Here is a 22,045-nt window from a genome sequence, read left to right as displayed (position 1 = left end):
TGGTGGTCTGGTATTTTTACCAGGTCTGGCACCCAGTAGTAATAGCTGTCAAACCAATTCTTCTAGATCAAAGATGCACTCAGGAATCTTAAAGTATCTACAGTACATCTTAGTATCATACAGAAATAATGTGTTTACAAAGACAAAATGCATGGCACACAGTATATTATAAGGACCTAGTTACATTTTTTACTAAAGGACAGTCATCTTTACTTCAATCCTGGGAAAGTGATAGAAAAAAAAACCAACCAGGATTCCATCAAATAAATCCATCAAAGAAACCATTTCCAAAAACATCTAGAATGAGAAGATGATCAGGAGTAGTTTGCACGGATTTATGAAGGGGAAACCATGCTTTAACCTCACAATGAGGTGACTAGCTCAGTGGGGGAAAGCAACATACGTTGTTCCTACCTCAAATTTAGTAAAGCCTTTGCCACTGTTTCCCGTAACATCGTTATAGACAAACTGACAAAGAACAAGACAGATAAGCAGACAGTGAGGTGGACAGAAACTAGCTGAATTACTGAGCCAACAGGGTTGTGATCACAATACAAGGTTCAACTGGAAGTCAATCACTAGCACTGTATTCCACAGGTTAGTACTGTGTCCAGTGCTGTTTAGCATCTTCACTGATGACCTGGTTATGGAGCAGAACGCATCCTTAGCAAGTTCATAGATAATGTGAAACTGAAGGGAGTTTCTGATAAACCTGAGGGTCATACTGCCATTCAGAGGGACCTTGACAGCGTGAAGAAATGGACCAAGTAGAATCTCGCAGAATCATAGAATAGTTAGGGTTGGAAAGGACCTTAAGATCACCAAGTTCCAACCCCCCTGCACAACAGGAAATGTAAAGTCCTGCAGCTGGGAAGGAATAACCACAGGCATCACTATATAGTGGAGACCAAACAGCTGAAACGGAGAGAAGGACCTTGTTTTCCTAGGGGACTACGAGCTGACCACAAGGCAGTAATGTGTCCATACTGCAAAAAAAAAAAAGTCAACAGCATCCTGGACTGTATTAGGCAGTGTTGCCCACAGACCAGTGGAGGTGATCCTTCCCATCCTCTCAACTGCTGAGACATGTCTGGAGTGCTGGGTCTGGTGCTGGGCTACCCACTGAATGATATGAACTTAGTGGAATGAGTCCAGCATGGAGCCACTGAGATTAAGGAACTGGAGCATCTTCTATATGAGGAAAGGCTGAGAGAGTTGGGACCCATTCAGGCTGCAGAAAGGAAGGCTCAGGATGGATCTCATCAATGTGTGTAAATATGTGATATAAAATGAAGCAAGCCAGACTCTTCTCAATAGGGCCCAGTAACAAAACAAGACGCACTGGACACAATAAAACACATGAAACTCTATCCGAATGTGAGACCAGAAAGAAACTACCATGAGGATGGTAGAACAGTGAAAGAGGTTATCCAGAGAATCCACAAAATCTTCATCCACAGAGACATTCAAAAGCTGCCTAGACATGATCCTGGGTACCTGAGCTAGGTGACCCCGCATGAGTACAGGGTGGGACTACCTGACCTCAAGAGGTCCCTTCCAACCTAAATGATTCTATGAAAGATTCTATGAAAACATATTTCATTAATATCTTTGATGGAGCATTCACTTTAAAACCAAAATGGTCTTAAATAAATTCCATTTAAACCATAGCTGTTGTTAACAACACAAAGAAAAAACTCTGAATGGCTCAAGCTGTCAAGAGCTTACGATTTACATTTTAATGCATGAATCCAAAATTTTATGTCAGTTTAAACAAATTAAATTTTGTTGCAAATTTTATTAGATCATTACCCTCCATGAGCTTTGACAAACCTCTTACAGTGAGTCATTCATAAACTGGATTCACGTGGCAAGAAAACACAGAAATGTGTTAACTGCATGAGTACTCCATTCAGTTGGTAAGTCTGCTTAGTCATCTGGAATTATCTAGATGCAGAATTCAATACAGACTGCAAAGCAGATTCTGAAAGAACACACTCCATGATTATTATATTCCAACTTAAATTCTTTCAAAACCAGGTATATGACTAACTTCAACTGAAACTCATTGTTACCTTAGACTTTTCTGAACAGGCTGTATTGATGGGCTGAGTCCAATTGCATTATGTTCAACAAGGCTCAGTGCCAGGTCCTGCACTTGGGTCACAACAACCTCATGCAATGCTACAGGCGTGGGGAAGAGTGGCTGGAAAGCTGCTCAGTGGAAAAGGACATGAGGGTGCTGGTCTACAGCTGCCTGCATATAAATTAGCTTGTATCCAGGTAGCCAAGAGCATCCTGGCATCAGCAATGTTGTGCCCAGCAAGACACCAGGGCAGTGATTGTACCCCTGTATTGGGCACTGGTGAGGCTGCACCTTGAGTCCTGCATTCAGTGGGCCCCTCACTACAAGAGAGACATTGAGGTGCTGGAGCAGGGCCAGAGAAGGGCAATGGAGTTGGTGAAGGGCTTGGAAAATAATTCTCATGAGGAGCAGCTGAAGGAACTGTTTAGCCTGAAAGAAAGGAGGCTCAGAGAGGACCTTATCACTCTCTACAACTGCCTGAAAGGAGATTGAGGCAAGATGGGCACCAGGGGAGGTTTAGATTGGATATTAGGAAAAAACTTTTCCCCAGAAGGGTTGTTCAGCACTGGACCAGGCTGCCCAGGGCAGTCGTGGAGCCACCATCCCTGGAGGGATTTAAAAGACGTGTAGACATGGCAGTTAGGGACATGGCTTAGTGGTGGACTTTGCAGTTCAAGGTTAATGGTTGGACTCGATCTTAAAAGTCTTTTCCAACCTAAAGAATTCTATGATTCTATGAATGTCATGCCCTTAGCACAGAAGAGTGTTTTATGAAGAATAAAACATGGAGCTCATAATTCAGTAAAATGTATTATATTCTATCATAGTATAAAATATAATTTTTATAGTTTCTTCAACAACAATAAAATTGCGATGATGTCTTAAGATACATTTGATTTGTCTAAGTGAAAGATCTGTGAACACATTTTCTGCTGCAACTTAAGCTGATATTTTCTTCTTTTAGCATAACTTTTTTTACCTTCTTTCACCATAACTTTTTTACCTTCTTTCACCATAACTTCTTTTACCATAACATTCCTTAATCTTTGTCATTTCTGCAGCAGCAAGTATAAAACCTAAGTACTGATCAGAACCACTTTGTGTCAGGGAGAACACACACAGAGGAAAAAGACATCCCATTGTCAGTGGATTTATAAACAAAAAGACATAAAATTGCTGAAAACAAAAATTATAGTTAATGGTCAACACAACAGAAAAGTCAACACAAGAAAAACTCTTTAGTAGGTGTTCAGCCAGAACATCTTTTATGCAGCAAATGAGCATAAATTGCTATGTAAAACTTAAGTGCTTTAAAAGCTTGAAAAATTACAATGGCACATGAATGTTGTCTTAGAATCACAGAATCAGAATAGTTAGGATTGGAAAGGACCTTCAGATCATCCAGTTCCAAACCCCTGCCATGGGCAGGGACACCTCACACTAAACCGTGTCACCTAAGGCTCTGTCCAGCCTGGCCTTGAACACTGCCAGGGATGGAGCATTCACAGCTTCTTTTGGGCAACCCGTTCCAATGCCTCATCACCCTCACAGTAAAGAACTTCTTCCTTATATCCAATCTAAACTTCCCCTGTTTAACTTTTAACCCATTACCCCTTGTCCTATCACTACAGTTCCTAACAAAAAGTCCATCCCCAGCATCCCTATAGTCCCCCTTCAGATACTGGAAGGCTGCTCTGAGGTCTCCACGCAGCCTTCTCTTCTCCAGGCTGAACAGCACCACTCTCTCAGCCTAAAGACTTCGTAAGTCTTCTTCAATCCATACTGAAGTATAGATTTCCAACAGAGCTCTGGTATTTCCAGGACTGACCACGGGAAGAAACAATTTGTCTGGACCAATGCACTGAATTCTCTACATGACTGTAAATCATCACTTCTATTTCAGACCACTATTGCCAGTGTATTTAAAGTTAAAACTTCTGGCAATTTTCAAACTACTCTTTACACATCCCAGGTCTTAGGATCACTGCACATATATCCTATGGCCACATACAGGTACATGGTACATGCTCAGCTGCTGCCAGAGCAGTGAATTCAGCACTCAATAGCAAAGGCTATACCAAACCCAAAAAGGCAGACTGTGTTTCTGCTCCTGGCACTTTCCTGTGAGTGACAGCTAGAAAATCACTTACCATTTTGTCTCTGAGGCCCCAAATCACAACCTACACCTCTGTTGAAAGTACTTAAGCATACAGATGAAAAAACACGTGATGGACTTAGCTATGCCAGTTCGCTACCTCTTACATGAAATGAGTGAAGTTCCCCAATAACGGGCAAGTATCAGGTCTGAATTCTGTCCTGAGCAGACACACCAAATGAAAAATACAGGAAAACCTAGAAAGCTTGACTGTGTTAGGAATTGTAGCATCAAATACAGAAGGAAAGAGAATGAGATTTCTACAGAAGAACGTTGAACTGGCTTCACAGTGACAAAATACCAATTTTGCATCTTATAAAGCTCTGCTATTTTAAATTATATGAAAGGCAGACTTACTGTAAACAAGATATAAGTCCTGTCCACCTATTTAGGATAAAGCTGTCCCCATCTTATCCTTCAAGCTGAAGGAGGAGAATTAAAAATGCTGGAAGCCCATTACAATCTTCTGGAGCTGTCCATTTTGGTTTCGTATTGAAAAAGTGGCTTCTGGTCAAAGTTTTGCACCAGAAAAAATAATGCTGAATGAAACATACATCTGCATAGCCCTTGAGGAGATGTACAATTCCCAAATCTCCTTCACCCTGCCAAAGAAAATTTCCATGTGGATCTTTCTATCTTTGCAGCAAACTTCCATCCCCAGACATGAATCACAATCCTTGTAAATTCCTTCTTACAAGGAGTGAAAATGAAATTGTTCTAAGTTCTAGTGAATGTATTATTGGGCTTCAAACCAACTGAATCCCTCAGCCTTAATGCTTCAGAAGAAGCCAACTGTGAAAAAAACACTTCTGACATCTTTAAGTTTGCTGTTCCCTAAACATCTACATCAGGACTGAAGATACTAAACTGAGGAAGTTCAGTGTTTAAAGGTTGTGAAGCGTTAAGAGGTTTTTCTCATGTATCTCAATAGAAAGGTCAAATGAATGCTGGCTGCGCCTCTGGGTGAACTCTGCCATGCAGAAACTGGCTGAGTGCAAAACAGTGGCTTGAATGTGCATCAGTATCTTCCACCTTACTAAAAGTTGAAAATCCTCTGCCGCTTTTCTTCCTCTAATCGTATGGTTTGATTTACTCCTACCGTGTTGTGCTCTTCATCACTGCATTTTGTAACAATTACACTTCTTGCTATTCATCAAAACTGAACTATTCCCTCCACACTATGAGAAGTTACAGTGCTTGACAGCCCCCCCCCCCCATTCTACTTGTAACTTTCTCTGCTGCTCTGTACCCCAAGAAATTAACTCTCTGGGAGTGCTCATCAAGTTACGGCTTTGCTGTCTCAGTCCTGAGCCTGAAAAACATAACTGAAGTCAATCAAGCAATTGAATTTGAGACTTCTTGGGCACTAGAACTGTTGTAGCAATAGTCCCCTAAAACACCTACAGGAAATTAAACAATGATATCATCAGGCTATGAATAACTTTTTAATTTAACCTGCTGGACCAGCAGAAGCCACGTGAGCGTATTTGTACCAATACAGCACCTGTCCCAGGTGCTAATATAGCACCAGGCTAACTCTCTTTATTGTGCAATCTTCTATTTATTAGAGACTTGCTTTAAATTAGCTTTTCAGGTCTTCAGGATATGGCTTATTTCCTTGTATCTCTGCTGGTAGCAATACCTTGTAATAAACACATGACTAATGCTTGGGAATAAACAATACTAGGAGCCTGAATGAACCAAACAGTGTATCAAGAGCATTTATACTATTTCATATTAAAAAATTTGAAGGACAAATCAGGTAATTTAGTTACCGCTGAAAGTTATGGTTTAGACTTTTTTGACCAAGCACTGAAGAAGAAAACAGATTTTAGCTGCCGATTTGTCCTGCTCTGTAAAGCATTTTTTCACCCACTACCATTCTGCCAATTCATTCTATTAGGATCTGTAACTTAAATAGAGGAGAAGATGTAATAAAAATAGCAGCAGCAAAAAAAAAAGTGCCAATTAGTAGGAATTGCCACAATAACCTTTGTCAGGATAAATTTAAGGTATAAAACTCAGAGATAGTTCCTATGGCAACCACAGGCACTTGCGAGGTACCATTAATGAGAAATGCAGTATCTGTCACCTAAGAAAGTTGATGCAACAGCAGCCTGACAGTCTATTTAAAGACCCTGTTTTCTTCCTTGCCCCCTTTTTCAAAGAGCAGCGGGTAAGTGAACTGCTACATAAGTAGCTTTAATACATGTATTTTTCTAATTCTATATTCTCTTTCCACTTCCTCAGTCACTGAACTGTTAAGACCTCAGTGTAAGCTTTATTTAAATGGAGCAGGTTAGATTTACAGATGTTACCCATGGTTTGCCTACTCTTTGCAAAACAAATATAGCTCACAACTCAAGCCAAAACTCCAAGTAGTAAATGATTAAATGTTTCACCAAAGGGCACAAATATGTACAGCCACAGGACTTGGAGTAAAATAACAGCTTTACTGTATTGTGAAACAAGACATTCTGAAACTAAAACAGGTATTCGTAAAAAAATAAAGTGTAGAAATTCTCTTATTTGCCAATACAATGTGCAACTCTTTAAAACATGTAATTGTCAGCTGGAAATTATATAAGATAATTACTACTTTTTCCAAAGACCACAAGCAAGTATTCAGTGTTGATACCTTTAAGAAACAAGGTTTCTCCTTTTTCTACACAAAGTCCATTTCCATTTCTAGCATTTACAAAGAAAAAGCCAATTTCAAACCTGCCCCATCACTGGATAGTGATAGGATTTTGAGCAACATGGTCTAGTGGAAGGTGTCCCTGCCCATGGAAGGGGGACTGGAACTGGATGAGCTTTAAAAAGATCCCTTCCAACTCAAACCTTTCCATGGTTCTAGGATTTCAAAGTACACATGTGGATCCATGTCAATGGATTTTTCCACATTCTAAAAACCTGGTCCGGGTGAAAGTGTTAATTCAACTATGCCAGAACCACAGGGATACACCTGGTTTATACACAGTGTCAGTCACTGTTCCTACCCTCACTATTAATGCAGATACTGTTCACTAAAACTTTCTCTGCATACCACTTGAAGCTCCTTTCTTATCAAGTCTGGTTTTCTTCTTACAGAACTAAATCTTCATGTAGTAGAAGGACCCTACTAGAAGGGTCTTCTTTATGAGCTCAGAAATTATTATCAGTAAATTATTACTAAACTCTATTTTGTTACCTTTTTTAGTCCCAAGGAGGCAGCTTCTCCCCTTTTAAATACTGCAAATTAAATACTAAAATACTTGTCTAAATAATTCATCTCCTAAAACCAAATCACTTGAGAACACGCTGCAAAAACCAGATCAATGGTAGCTTGTTATTTTCAAATCAGTTAAATGTGGTCTTGGCAGCTCAGAAGCCAAGCTTCTGCACTGGTATTAGCAGGTGTTAGATTACCTTGAAGCTGAGCAAGCTCTTCCAACTCCCTGAGAGATGTACAACTCATTAGCACCCTTTGGATATAAAAGATAGGACTGAGAACAAAGATTCCTTGATGAGTTAAACCTGGAAGGAAACTCTGGTGATCAGTGTGTATAATTGACATTTTAGGCCCTCATTTGTCAAAAAGGAAGATTTGGCTGAGATACATCCACGGCTGGGATTTTACCACACACGTTTCACAGCAACTATTAACAGAATTAATGTTCTGCCATGGGTTTTGTGGAGCTGACACATATTTCAGTTTGAACTGACAAAAAAAATAAAGGCAACAAATAAACCCTTCAAGAAAAATACAGATGACCTAGTAAAGTGTTATAGCAGGAGTAATTTAGAGAGAAAAATTTCCTCATGCAAGCAATGACTCAGTAGGTCCTTTCCAAAACAAGCTTAGTTTCTGGAGGCTTATACGGCAAAGAAGAAACATCATTCTAACTCTATTTAAGGCATGCAGCTACACTAAACCACTGGCCAAGCTTTCTTCTGTTATACTGAATTTATCCAGTTTCAATACAAACCTGAATTTATCCAGATTATAACTTTTAATTTTGTCATGGAACTTACAATGCTTTCAGCTGACTTTAAAAATAGTAAAGCAGATTGCTGTTGATGCTTGTCCACTGTCTTCCCCTCTTAGTCAAAGGTCAGACCTACAACTAGCTGACTGACATCCACACAGTTGATGGGAAAGCAGACCATGAAAGGAGGAGGAAAATAAACAACCAGGGAATAGAGAAACAAGAGTATTAAAAGAATCTGAAAGAGCACCTGCCACTGTGAGGAAGACCACTATTCCAACCCCATATTATCTAGTACAAACAGGCTCCAACCCATTACTAGCTCCTTTCCTTAAAGCTGTGCTTCAGCAGTGCAAATCCTGCATCAGCTGCACGTGTGGAAATACCCCAGAAACCTTCAGGTCATTCAGAAGTCAAGAAGAGATCTGCAGACAGTAGCAGAACTTTCACCAAGAAGTAAATAATTTAGTTTGTGAAGATAAGAATCAATAAACCAGTTTCCATTTAACCACATTTCCAATAGTTAATCAGACAGCAAAACTTTAATCTCATAATTGAAAGCAGGAAAAAAGATAGTACCAATCATCTTGGGCTATTAAACATGAAGAAGTTTTATAATTCATTCTTCCATTTATATGTGCTTGTTTTTATTATCTTCCCCTCATGTGTAACAGTATCTACAGTCACCTCTCATATTAGGTTCCCTTTTGCAAGTGTTTTCTTCTTACCACTTCCTTTCAAATTAAATATTTTTCATGTATCACCTTCTCATTTGGTGAGGTTGTACCAAAGAGGAAACATCCTACCCCATGCTGATCACACCTGCTCAAGAAGATGGTGCTTTTCTAGTCAACTTCTATTGAGACATATGCAGCGTTTTCACAGACTTATTAAAACCTGTATCCAATTCCTAAGAGATAAAACACAGCTCTGAGCTCATTCACTATTTAAAGTTCAGATTCTTTTTTCACCCTGTTCATCACTGTGCTTTTATTAAGGCTGAAGTTCACCTGCCAATTCATCAGCTTGCCCTTCTGCAATCCCTCACAGTCAGATCCCTCTTTATGGTCCAGAGTTTACTATCAATTTACTGGGACCTTCCCAGCCCTCTGCTCACTCCTTCTCCCACCCAGTTTCCAAGAAGGCTGAGCAGCTCCTGACTTAGTCCAAACCCTAGAAGGGCTCCAGTGACAATGTGATCTCTACAAGTGGTTATTCGCTCACATCACTTCACCCACATCACCTTCCTCCTACCCAATTAATAACTTCCCCTTCATATCCCACAACAGCTTGGATTCTCGATCAGCCTTTGGTGGGAAGCTCTGTCACGTGTCAATAATTATATTACCCTGAAGCTTGCCAGCTCCTTAACAGAACTTCACTGGATTTATAAGATACATCTTTCCCTGCATAAAACCATGATCAATCTTTTCCAATTCAGCCCATTTAAACAATGCAGATGTACATAAAAAATACTGAAAAAAAGCTGTAATTAACCTTCTCTATTACAAGTTACTCTATTTCCTGAGGGTTCCCACTTACGATTCAGAATAATAAATCTGGAATGTTTCCATAATCTCAGGATCTTTCATAGCCTGAAATCACTGTATAAGACAAGGAGTAACTTTAAAAGTGTACATGGAAATATATATAGAACTTTCATATATTAAAAGTATATATGAAAGTTTTAAACACTATGCAGAAATCAAAGTACTACCGGATTCGGATTTAGAGTTCCTCTCCCTCAAGCAACAATACTTCTGAAAGGCAGAAAATGAAACAGCTCCACAGATCTTGGTTGAGAACTGTCTATTATTCTTTAAAAACCCAGAATTAGAGCAGAATTCTTCATTTTCATTACAGATGTCAACCGTAAGATAACAAAATAGAAGCAGTATGCATTTTCAATAACTGAATATCTTTCTTCAAATGCTGCATTGTGAACTACAAGCATACCAAGATAACATGGGTAAAGCTCTCCCTGGGGAAGATCCAGCCTTCAAGAGAGTGGGCTGGAATGAAGGGATAAAGTGAAGGAAGAGGGAAGATTATAGACTTAACATCACCCCACTCCCTGACCAGATTATGCGCTTCTATAGGGCTAATCATACCTTGCATTCAAACTTAGCAGAACTTAGCAGTTTGGGGTGTTTTTTTTTAATGTAGAATATATAAATCCTTGCATTACTCCAAAGAAGGCATCAATGTTTTGCCTACAATCCCAGTTAGTACGGTAGCATCAGCAGAACAAAGAGAAACAAAGACTCCAGCTTCTAGGGACACCTTTGTAACTGTAAAATGAAAATGTCATAAAAAGACAGGTTTCTATACTAGAGCCTTTCCACAACATCTTTCAGTGATCTTTTCAGATCACTGTTGGTTTAGCTTTTGTTTCCAGTTAATGAAGGAAGAAGTAAATGGATGTCAAGATGAAGAATAAATTCAAGCTGCTGAAGCGCTGATTTCAAATGACTGTTCTCCTTGAAGGAAAGACTCATAAACCAGCTATTTTAATTACACTTTTGATCATCTAAGATAAATTAATAGGAATTGGGTATTTTCATTTCCAACTTCAGAAAAACTATGCTGTGCCATCATGATCTTTTACAGAACATCAGTGAGCAGGCAGGAAGCCAAATCAGTGCAACACCAGAGTGCAACTTTAATAAATTCTTTGGACATTAAAGCAGACATAACTGGCAGCCACTCGAGACAATCTCCTTTCATCCCATTAATGCAGTCAGCATGTCACCACAGCCACAAAACAGCAAGTGCTTCTAAATACAGATAGTGCTACAGGCTAAATGAATCTATTTATCTAAGGATATTGATCAAACTGGGTGTGACCCAAAGCTTTACCTACACCCAAATGATCACTCTTTTAGTGGCAGCATGAACAAAAATGTCCTGAAAAGTGTTAGGTGGCTTTTTCCCTGAAAATAAAGATGATGGTTAATTAGGAAATGGACTAAAACTATTCAGTTATCTTCACTATTTGAACCTACAACCTCTAAAGGTTGTGCTCATCCAGATATCCTTCACTTCTTATTTCCAATCTCCAATACAACATTAGATCAATTCACCAGGAAAATCAGTTCCACATCATTTTTTGGTCTGTTACAAGGCACCAGGTTTTACGTGTGAGTAAAAAGAAAGAGTAACACATCTAACTGGGCCTGACAGAGAATTGTGCAAACACAGTCTTCTCCCAGTAACCCACTACTCAAAGTAATTTATGAATCTGAAGGCCATGAGCCTTACCATAAACTGGCACTATGCCATCTGTAACAGCAGAAAAATACAGGAAGAAAGGCTAAGGGAAGGAATTTGTGCTCTGGAAAAAGAGACAGAATAGGACAAACGCCGCAAAGACAGAAAGTTGTAGAGGACAAAAGAAAGTAATGGATGAACCAATTCATATGGGCATGTGCCCATAACACTGTTGGCTTTGGGAAGAATGAGCCATGCCAACTCTATTAATAGAGCTGCAGATAAGAGCTGGCACCTCTTTTTCTGTTGCGGTTGTCTATCATTTGACTTTATGTTCCCAGGTTTCTAACTTGGAAACTTTCTAACTTTACTAAAAGAGGAGAGACAGCAACAGCCTGTGTCAGGGGTGCAGACCACAGAGGCCAGGACGAAACAGATATTTTGACTGACTTTCCATCTCACACAAATACTGAAAAACACCAGTAGAAAAAAACAATGTTGGTTAATACTATTTACCTGTCTCCTTGAACATTCAGAAAATCCACTAAAAAGAATAGATGAACCCCAAATTTCCATTGAATCATTTATTCCTGTGAATACCAGTATTTCTTATTTAATGAGGAGGCTAATGTCCAGTGAAAAGCTGATAACGTTCAGCTTCTTTCTTCACTATTTTTTCATCTTCCACCTATGTTGAAACGTGGATTTTCTATAAACCACAATATGAATCTACTGGCTTGAATAGGTGTGAATTGAGGGCAAGCACAAGCCACTTCAACTATGACTACGTTCAGGAAGCAGTATTTTTTCCTCTTTAGCTTGTGATTTCATTGTTCTCTAACAAAAGAAAATAATACAAATATTCTTACATTCTTATTTTTTCTTCCACAAATATTGTACAAAAATGAACCCTCAATAAAAGAGCATTGTATTCAGCCAGTGTTTATTGGGTCTGCACTTCATCAAATGCTCCAATATGCCGAGCACCCAAAACTTTCAGTTGTCTCCCAAGTACTGAAAAAATGAAGGAAGAAAAAAGTTTTGTTTCTTCTTTTAAAAAAGGAAGGAAAAACAAAACCCCCAAACCTTATTTTTGTTAATAATTGCTAAATCTGAATTCTGAAACCAATTATTTTAACTTTTTCAAAGACAAAGATTTTCAACCCTCCACTTCCTACAACCTGTGATCTACTTCTGATTCAAGGGGAAAACAAAGATGATTTTGGAATCTGAGTGATTTATAGATCATCTAAAACCAGGACAGCAAAATTATGCTGAATCTGTATGATATTTTGTATACCCACCAACCTATTTAGCCATGTTTATGCCATACCCCATTAAACTTTAAATAAATTCTGCCAGAGACAAACTTGACCTGCATTCACAAACCTCCTGTTTTCCTAACTGCATACACAAAATACTTGAAATAGCACAAATTGGGTCTCCTGAAGTCAAATCCATGTTCAAAGAGGTCAGAAAAATTGCCATGCAGGCTAAATGCAGCAAGTTAGTCACCCCTGATTTAGGAAAACGGTCAATTCACTCAGACCTACTTTTGAAGAAGTGGGAAGAGAAGAATCATCTTATGAGAAGTCATAATACCAAAACAGGTGCCTTCCCAACGTAGCATCCTCCAACTGATATAATCAATACACTGAGCTGGGGAAGGAGAGTGGAGAAACAACTAATAAGACAAACCTGAGAAGCCTACCCAAGGGGAAGGCTCCGTATCACCAACTAGAAAAGGGATGTTTATCTGTGTTTCAAATATGTATGGTTTTGACAAAACCAGAAATGCTAAATTCAAATGCAAATCATAGGAAAGACATTCTCTTGCACATTCAGTCTTCCCAGGGAAGTGGTGGATTCCCCAACACTGGACATTTTTAAGATTTGGCTGCACTGGGTGCTGGACCACCTAGTCTAAGTCATGCTTTCCCAAAATAGGCTGGACCACATGATCCTTTAGGTCCCTTCCAACCTGGGATTCCATGATTCGATGATTGCCTATGGAAATATACCATAAGTATGTATTGAGAAAAAACGAATGATATTGTCTAGGGTAATGGTTGGGCTTGATGATCTTAACAGTCTTTTCCAACCTAGTTGATTCTATTATTCTACAACTCCATTGCACTGGGGAGGAAATGGAAGGAGGAACAGGCATCTATTCATGTATTTGTTGCTGTGAAAGCTACAAGGGTATTTGTTTTCTCATCATCAATTACAGCAACAGAACACTGGAAAAGGTCTTGCTGTCGAAAAGTGCAGCAACTGCAGGCAGGTCTTTGCCAAATTTCATTGAGGACACCTTGGAAGCAATCAGCTTCTTTGCTCTGATTTCTCTGTAAGGGAGACTGCTGAACACTCTGATGATGCCTGAGGCTTGGAAACCTCTTCATTTCTATCTGTATTCATAGACAGCTGAAACCTCAATTTTTCTTGGTGTCCTCACCTCCCTTAGCCATTAAAGAGAGTCCTTGTATCCACCCAACTTTACAGAATACTTTAATAATCCCTTTCAAATTTTAATGTGCTTATCAAACTGAATTCAACATCCATGTTATTTTCATCAATTATGTGTGTCTTCTACCACTTGATCTCCTCTTATAGCAGTGTGCGCAGAATGGACTTTCATAATTCTTACTTCTTATTCTCTTTGCCTATCCTGTTTTGGGTTTCTGCAGTACACCCACACTGAAGACTTCCAACCACAAGCAATCACATTCCTTTACACTTCACCAAAGAATCAGAATCAAAGAAGAGCTAAGTTTGGAAGTGACCTCAAAAGAGCATCCGGACTAAATTCTCACTGCAAGCATGACCCTTTTCTTCAAAGAAATTTCTTGAGTGGTCTAACTATAAAGCAGTCCCAAACTGACATTTCTCTTCATTATTCCTTCTATTGATTTTTATCTTTATTTTACATTGTTTATTACTTTGCCAGTGCAGATTTCTTGCATATTCCTTCTGTAACTTCCCCAATATTTTCGTAGTGCTTTGTAATGTATATGAACATTAGAACTGGACCATACTGTGGATCTGACCAGTGCTAGATAAATCACCTTTCCCTACCCAAACATATCCTTTCCAATTTCTTTGCTAAAAATAACTAATTATTCAGTCAAAATTATGTAGTATATATTTAAAAACTGATTTGGTTATTAGTAAAAAATGGCAAGCCTTAAAAAAATTAGATGTGTATTTAAAAAATTAGGACAAAACAAAGACAATTACCCTGAAAACAGCAGGTGATTTTCATGTTTTAGTTAATACAACTTTTAGTACTACTTGTTTGACTTGAAGGTATCTCAGAAGCTTTCAGCTTGCCATGGATTTAACATGAAGACCCAGAGAAATTGCTGTGAAATTTTATTTTCTCTCAATGACAGCACATAAAGCCTTAGTCAGAGCAGCTTTGTCTTTAAAGCATAAACTGTAACAGCAGTGTAAGGAAAAAATCATTAATCTCTCATACAGACAACATAACATGCCTTGTCATAAACAAACACACAAATTAGGCACTGACTTGGCAGCTATGAGAAATCACAATCGTGATTTACTTACATAGGGACAATAAATTTATTAAGGGAACTTCGGTTTAAAAAGGGGCAGTGTTTATAATTGTCATACCCTTTGGAAGAGGACTTCTTGCAAAATGTTTTCAATATGTATAGGCAGTGTTAACTAATACCGCAGATACTGCAGTACACCAGGTCTGTACCAGTGATGCACCTGCCTGGAACTTTGGGGCTACTTATTATTCTCAAGGAAACACAGCTCTCAGAATATTTTAGATGGTATTCCAGCATCTAGTGGAGAAGCTCTTTTTGTCATGGGGAAGATGTCTGAATCATTAAGAAATACTTTACAATCCTCATGACTGACACTGCTTGACCCTGTTCTTACCCAGGTCCTGTTTGCTCTTGATTTCTTAACTCCTCACTCCAGCCTCAAGCTTTAATCCCTCTGATTCTCACACCAAGGTCAAAAGAGTCTGAAAACTTTAAACTGTAACAGTTTTACATCTACGGCCACCAACTCTGGAGTCTCATCGACAAGGAAGACATTCACAACTCAGTTGTGTGGTACCACAAGGATAGATGAGAGGATTGATCTACTCAGACCATCACCATGATAAATCTTCCAGTGATGATGATGTTTGCCACTCATGAACGCCAGACACACCGTGCACAGAATGGAAATGTAAAGGCAGTGCAGGGTATGTTTTACAAAATAAGATATCCTGGGGCACATAATGAGATAATATCTATTACCATAAATTATGAAGTGATTTACGCATAAATGAGGGTTGTCATGAAAATAAATTTTAATGATTTGATAATCAAGTAAGAAACACAATAATTACCATATCTAAGATTTTCAATAAATTAAAATCACTGCTAGTGGCAACACTTTTTTGTTAACATCCCTTTCAGAACAACATGTTGAATGCCACATCACTGTGATAAGTTTAGTTTCTCTGCTGATTTCATTCAAAACATTCCTACGTTCACAGCAAAGAAACTTCAACAGCATGTAATATGACTGCTTCAAGAAACAGCTTTGGAGGCAAGTGACCTCACTAATCTAGAAAAATATCTGAAGGCTGAACTTTCTCATGACGTGTATCACCGAACCTTATCACCACAGAATCTTGGAATGGTTTGGGTTGGAAAGGACCTTAAAACTCATCTAGTTCCAAACCCCTGCAATGGGACACCTTCCCTCAGACCAGGTTGCTCCAAGCTCCTGTGTCCAGCCTGGCCTTGAACTGCCAGGGATGGGGCAGCCACAGCTCTCTGGGCACCCTGCACCAGTGCCTCCGCACCCTCACAGTACTTGCTTCCCTCATCATCATGTGAATTATATTCACCTGCACAGATTAACAACACTTGTTGACATCACAGTGTGGTATATCAAACGTATTTGTAACTAACTGAAGGCATTACCAACATCTCGGCATCACTCACAGCAGACGCAATTCAGCAGAGTAACTTCTCTGACAACCTTTTGTCAGGACAACAGCTGTCCAATGTATTTTCTCGTGTAAATCAAAGCTTAAAAAAAAAGACTACTGCAGATGTAAAGCAGCAAAAACTAACTTGATTTTTAGCCTAGCTTTGTAATGAACTTTCTTGCACCACTCTTTTATTCAACATTCAACCTCACAGGAGAGGGAGAGCAAATTGCCTTTCTTCTCTCCTCCAAATGAGTCTTAGTTCTCTCTTCTCCACCCAATCTTCTGAAAAGAGCTCAAAGCAAAATGTATCACTACTTCTCCCACAAAGGAACATTTCAAAGCATATGGAAAACAAAAAGGGCAGTATGAAGATCAATTCATAGTTAATTAACATCTTAGGATACAGGGAAAAAATGAAAGGCTGATCCTTTCCATTTGTATGTCTGCAGAACATAGAACAATAAAAGACAGAAAAATTAATGAACAAAATGATTTCTAAACCCAAATTATCATTTCTTACCCTAAAACAACAGGGAGCCAAGCATGTGTTCCTGTATTCTAAAAATAGAGGAAAAATAGCATTGCTTCTGAGAACAGTTATAATGCACCCATGAAACATTCCCAATCAATAGCTTTAAAATTACAGTAAATTGTAAGCTAAAGGTTTTCTGAGAGCTAAAATTATAATCTTCACTAGTCAGTGGAATAATCTGACTGTACAAAAAGAGGCATATATTTTCCAGTTAGCATTTTAACAACCTAGAGAATGTCACTTTTCCTTAATTGTATAATGCCATTTTTTCATACTGCATGCAGTTTTACTGTAGCAGCTATTATTATCCTATCTTTCAATTAACTGAAGCAAACTGAAGTCCTTCATGTAAAAAAAGGGTGTGCAGTGTTCTACACATTTGATCCATTTTACATAAATACAAATAAACTGGAGAAAAGGAGGGGCCTGGAACATACCAAATAAGACTGATACTAGGGACTGCCCTGCACAGACTCAGCAAGATTTGACAATGCCAGTACTGATCTGCTGATGATCCTAGACTTTTCTTGGCATTTCTCATTCCATGTCCTCCTCTTTTCCAGCACCATGGCCAATTGTATACCTTCGTTATAAATCAAGTATGCTATGGAGAATGCTTTAATAAGTGTAGCATCCAGAGCCTTCCATCACTATCTTACATAAAAGCAATGGAAGAATCCCCTGCAAATTCCCTTTCACCAGGCACAAGAGAGCAAAACTCGTATTCTACAGTGACGGCTCCATAATATAGAAAAGAGAAGCAACATATCAGAGATTTCCAAGTTACTTCACTTTCTAAACATACAAAGTAGGAAGCAAAGAGGCAAGCATAAGCAGGATGCAGAATTATCCCTCTTCGTAGGTCTGTAGGCAGAGAATATGAAAACACATCTAGTCTGCAGCAATAAACACAGAAATGAAGAAAACAATTTCCTGCTATCTACACTTTGTCAGGACAGGAGATTTCAAAATGATGGTGATGAATGGAAGGAGTGTAAATTACAAAAGGAAGCCAGCGCGACCAAAGCTGGCAAAAAAAGTGGAATGAGAAAAACATTAAGAACAAGGATGGAATCCAGAAGGTACAGGGAAGGGGGAAAAAGCCTGAACTTCAGAGTCTTTCTTTAAATATTAATCAGATATTAAGAAAAATCGATCCCCAAGGGAAAAAATATGATAAAAGGAGAATCTATGAGTAGGCCTTGTGGACAAGCACTGTGTATTTGGACTGAAAACAAAAGCAAGCTGCTGAGAATGACTGTACTATGTTAAAAAGGAAAAGTCTGGAACCATTGCTCAAAAAAGGGGAAGATTTCTGATTTTTAATTTCTTTTTTCTTTTGGTAAAATAATCCAAAGCCCTTCGCTAGAAGAGGAAAGCTCATTTTTAAGGCCCAGTGTAAGTTCCCGCTATGTTTCTGTAGCAGATCCATCAGAATCAAAACTCAATTTCTGATCAAAATCAGAATAAAAACTCTAGTATACACAGAAGCTATATATACACCACTACAATTAAAAACACTCATTTAAGAAGTACGTAACAAAAGTGTTTAGAACTGATAAGAAATCCCATGCAATTTCTAACCAAGAGTCAAACAATGAAACAATTTGCACTAAGAATAAAAATCACTAACTTTAAAAGGTTTAAATGATTGCAACAAATACACAATCAGCCTTGATAAATGACTGTTTCAAAAAACTTATTGAAAGGGTTTATATCCATTGCAATATAATGATTTAAGGATATTAAAACTGAAATTCTTAAAACCACAGGAAAATAAAAGTAATTCAATCCAGGAGACGCAAAGTAATCTTATAACCTTACTGTAGCGTTACTTCTATTCGTTACACATTGTCCAAAAAACTCAGAGTGAAAAATTTCAGAGTTTATCAACTACAAAAAATGATGTGAAATACCAAGAGGCATAAAACCAAAAGTGCAAACCAATTTTAACTGCAAAACAGGTAAGAGCATGAACATTCGGGTGAGTATATAGACTGCTTTATAAAAAAAAAAAAAAAGAGAGAAAAAGGCAATTCTTTCTAACTAAAAGGAACAAGCACTGTATGTTACTCATATTTTTGTTCATTCCTTGATAAAGGAAAATTGAGAATATTCAGCTTTGCTTTGAGTCAATGTATTTGTCGTGGTTGTGCTTTTCGAGTGACTAAAGCAAAAAGCTTTCCAAATGCGCTGCTATCATTGCCTATTCTGTATTTCTTTTTGACAAGTGCATTCCCTGCAATTGATAGGTGTTTACTTTGAATTTACTATTCAGACTAAGATTTGAAGACTTAAAAGTATTTCCCGTTAAATAAGCTCATCAATTTCATCATTTAACTGCAGCAGAACTCTCCCAAAGAAGTGAACTGTGCAGAGATAGCCGATGAGCAAATGGAAATGTTTCCTTTGTCACAGTTTCACCTTTTTAAGATCAAAATGGTGTTATCGAGATGTAATGGTCATTGAAGGAGATAACCCAAGCAACCTAGGGTACAGCCAGCAGCAGGAGACCTAAGTAGATATATCGTGCAAATAATGGTTATACTTAGCTACAAAATGACCTTTACCATCACCATAGCACATTTATAAAAACCAATAGAGAAAACAGCCTACTTAATGTAAAATATTTTTTCCACTGAAATTGTGATTGCTTTTTCAATTCTGTTTTTCTTTCCTGCGATTTTCTTTCTACAAAAAGTAATGAAACAGCTGGGGAACCACATACTGACTATTTAATACTGGGAAAGGATAATAAACCAGTGAGAGCAGGTTTTAACTACATCCAGAGCACATGAAAAATATATTAAAACATTCTATAAAGACAAGTTGTGCAGTATACCTCAGAACAAACTATTCTATATTTTGTTATTCTCAGTTCTACTGGATTCATAGTCAGAATAAATTCATTTGAAATACTGCTGGAATTCATTGATGCACCCTTAGAGAAAGTAAAAATCTTTGTAATATTCTTTGACAAGTGTACAATGTTTAAAAAACAGGTCCCAAACATCATCAATTATGGATAAATAAACAATCATGTTAAAACAAGGACTGTTTTAATATGGAAAGCACTTACCGCTGACACTCCCCAGCATGCAGAATTAAATCTTCGTTATTCCTAGCACTGATAGTCAACTCATGTTCTGTAGAATTGAAGACATCTAGAAGTAGATGGCATTGCCGAGTGCTGTTCAGATGGGGGGAAAGAAGAATAGCACAATTTCAGTAACACAACACAAAATTATTATACATATATCAGAATTAGTATTTATACATAAATAAAAATATGCATCACACAATCATAGAATGGTTTGGGTTGGAAGGGTTAGGGTAAGAACACCTCCCACTAGACCACGTATACAGAATCATAGAATTGTAAAATAGTTGGAGTTGGAAAGGACCTCAAGATCAAGTTCCAACCCCCCCTTTAATGGACAAGGCCACCTCACACTAAACCATGTCACCCAAGGCTCTGTCCAACATGGCCTTGAACACTTCCAGGAATGGAGCATTCACAGCTTCCCTGGGCAACCCATTCCAGTGCCTCACCACCCTTACAGTAAAGAACTTCTTCCTTATATCCAGTCTAAACTTACCCTGTTTAAGTTTGTACCCGTTACCCCTTGTCCTATCACTACAGTCCCTAACGAAGAGTCCCTCCCCAGCATCCTTATAGGCCCCCTTCAGATACTGGAAGCTACCCTGAGGTCTCCACACAGCCTTCTCTTCTCCAGCCTAAACAGCCCCAACTTTCTCAGCCTATCTTCATACGGGAGGTGCTCCAGTCCCTCATGGCCTCCTCTGGACTTGTTCCAACAGTTCCATGTCCTTTTTATGTTTAGGAAATCAGAACTCAATGTGAGGTCTCACGAGAGCAGAGTAGAGGGGCAGGATCACCTCCTTTGACATATGCAGAAACATCCATACATTCACACACATATTTTATATGCTTCTCCAATTAAAAGTATTTTACTCTTTCACTGAATAAAATAGCATTTTTAGTAAATAATAATTCTAGTGAAAAATAATATCTTTTCTAATAACTGGATATTATTTTTACTAATACTAGACAGAAGTGTATAGCCTAAAGAGAAGTTCTATGACAATTACAACCTCCCCAATATTAAGTCCCATAGCATCTGAATTCTCATTCATTTCTATCAAAAAGCTACAGATTTTTTCAGTTCTCTGAGCATTCACATGAAAGAGATTTATTATTTCAAATGATCTTGACAATATCTTTTTAAGAATAAATTTACAAGCAAAAATTTAAACCCTTGCCCTGTGTCAGGGAGAAATTCTATTTACTACAATTGCTGGTTTCTCTACAGACCAAAACAAGCTGCCAGTTCGAGTACTTTTCCATTATAGCAACTATTCTGAGACAACTCTGTCTCTTCTGTATGAAAGAGGCAAACACAGGCACCTCTCACAGTGTTTATTTTGCAGCTACTATTCTTCACATACAAATTTCCTTAGAAACATTCCAAATTAATAAAACAACCACATTTCTGATCACCTTAGGAAATAACAAACTGATAAAGCCACAGAGAAAAAACCTTGTGGTACATTTTTATTCTTATTTCTAAACCTCTCTTTATGGAAGTATGCACAAATAACAACGGAACCAGAAAGTGAAATGTTAAATACAATCACAGAGCTGCAATAAAATCATAGAATAGTTTGTGTTGGAAGGGATCCTTGAAAAGTCACCTAGTCCAAATCCCCTGCAATGAATAAGGGCATATTCAACCAGATCAGGTTGACCAGAACCACATCCAGACTGGACTTGAATGTCACCAGATTGCTTCATCAGTCTACTCTGAAATTCAAAACTCCCTAAGAAGCTACTTAAGTGTTCAAGGTTGGATGGAGTTTTGACTGAGGAATCTGGTCTAGTGGAAGATGTCCCTGTGAATGGCGGAATGGTTGGAACTAAATGATCTTTAAAGATCCCTTCCAACACAAGCCAGTCTATGATTCTACGGCTAACAACAAATATTCCAGCCTTAAGCATCACTACAAATTAGCTTTAGCTATAAATGTCTCTGACGTTTAAATGCACATATAACAAAATTATGTGACATTGTGAATTATAGTATAAAATAATACAGCCATTGTACAATGA

At 38.2% G+C, this 22,045-nt stretch overlaps 1 protein-coding gene across 1 annotated transcript in view; it reads right to left on the bottom strand.

Moving 5' to 3' along the window:
* Positions 1-22,045, bottom strand: part of TRAPPC9 (trafficking protein particle complex subunit 9) — a 500,739-nt gene that overhangs the window by 309,351 nt on the left and 169,343 nt on the right. Inside the window, exon 19 of the mRNA XM_013128134.3 lies at positions 19,994-20,104. Within this exon, the coding sequence (XP_012983588.3) occupies positions 19,994-20,104 (111 nt within the window). The remainder of the gene's footprint in view (positions 1-19,993; positions 20,105-22,045) is intronic.

This window comes from Melopsittacus undulatus, chromosome 1 (assembly GCF_012275295.1).
Source record: "Melopsittacus undulatus isolate bMelUnd1 chromosome 1, bMelUnd1.mat.Z, whole genome shotgun sequence".
NCBI lineage: Eukaryota > Metazoa > Chordata > Aves > Psittaciformes > Psittaculidae > Melopsittacus > Melopsittacus undulatus.
This window is presented reverse-complemented; position numbering and strand designations above follow the sequence as displayed.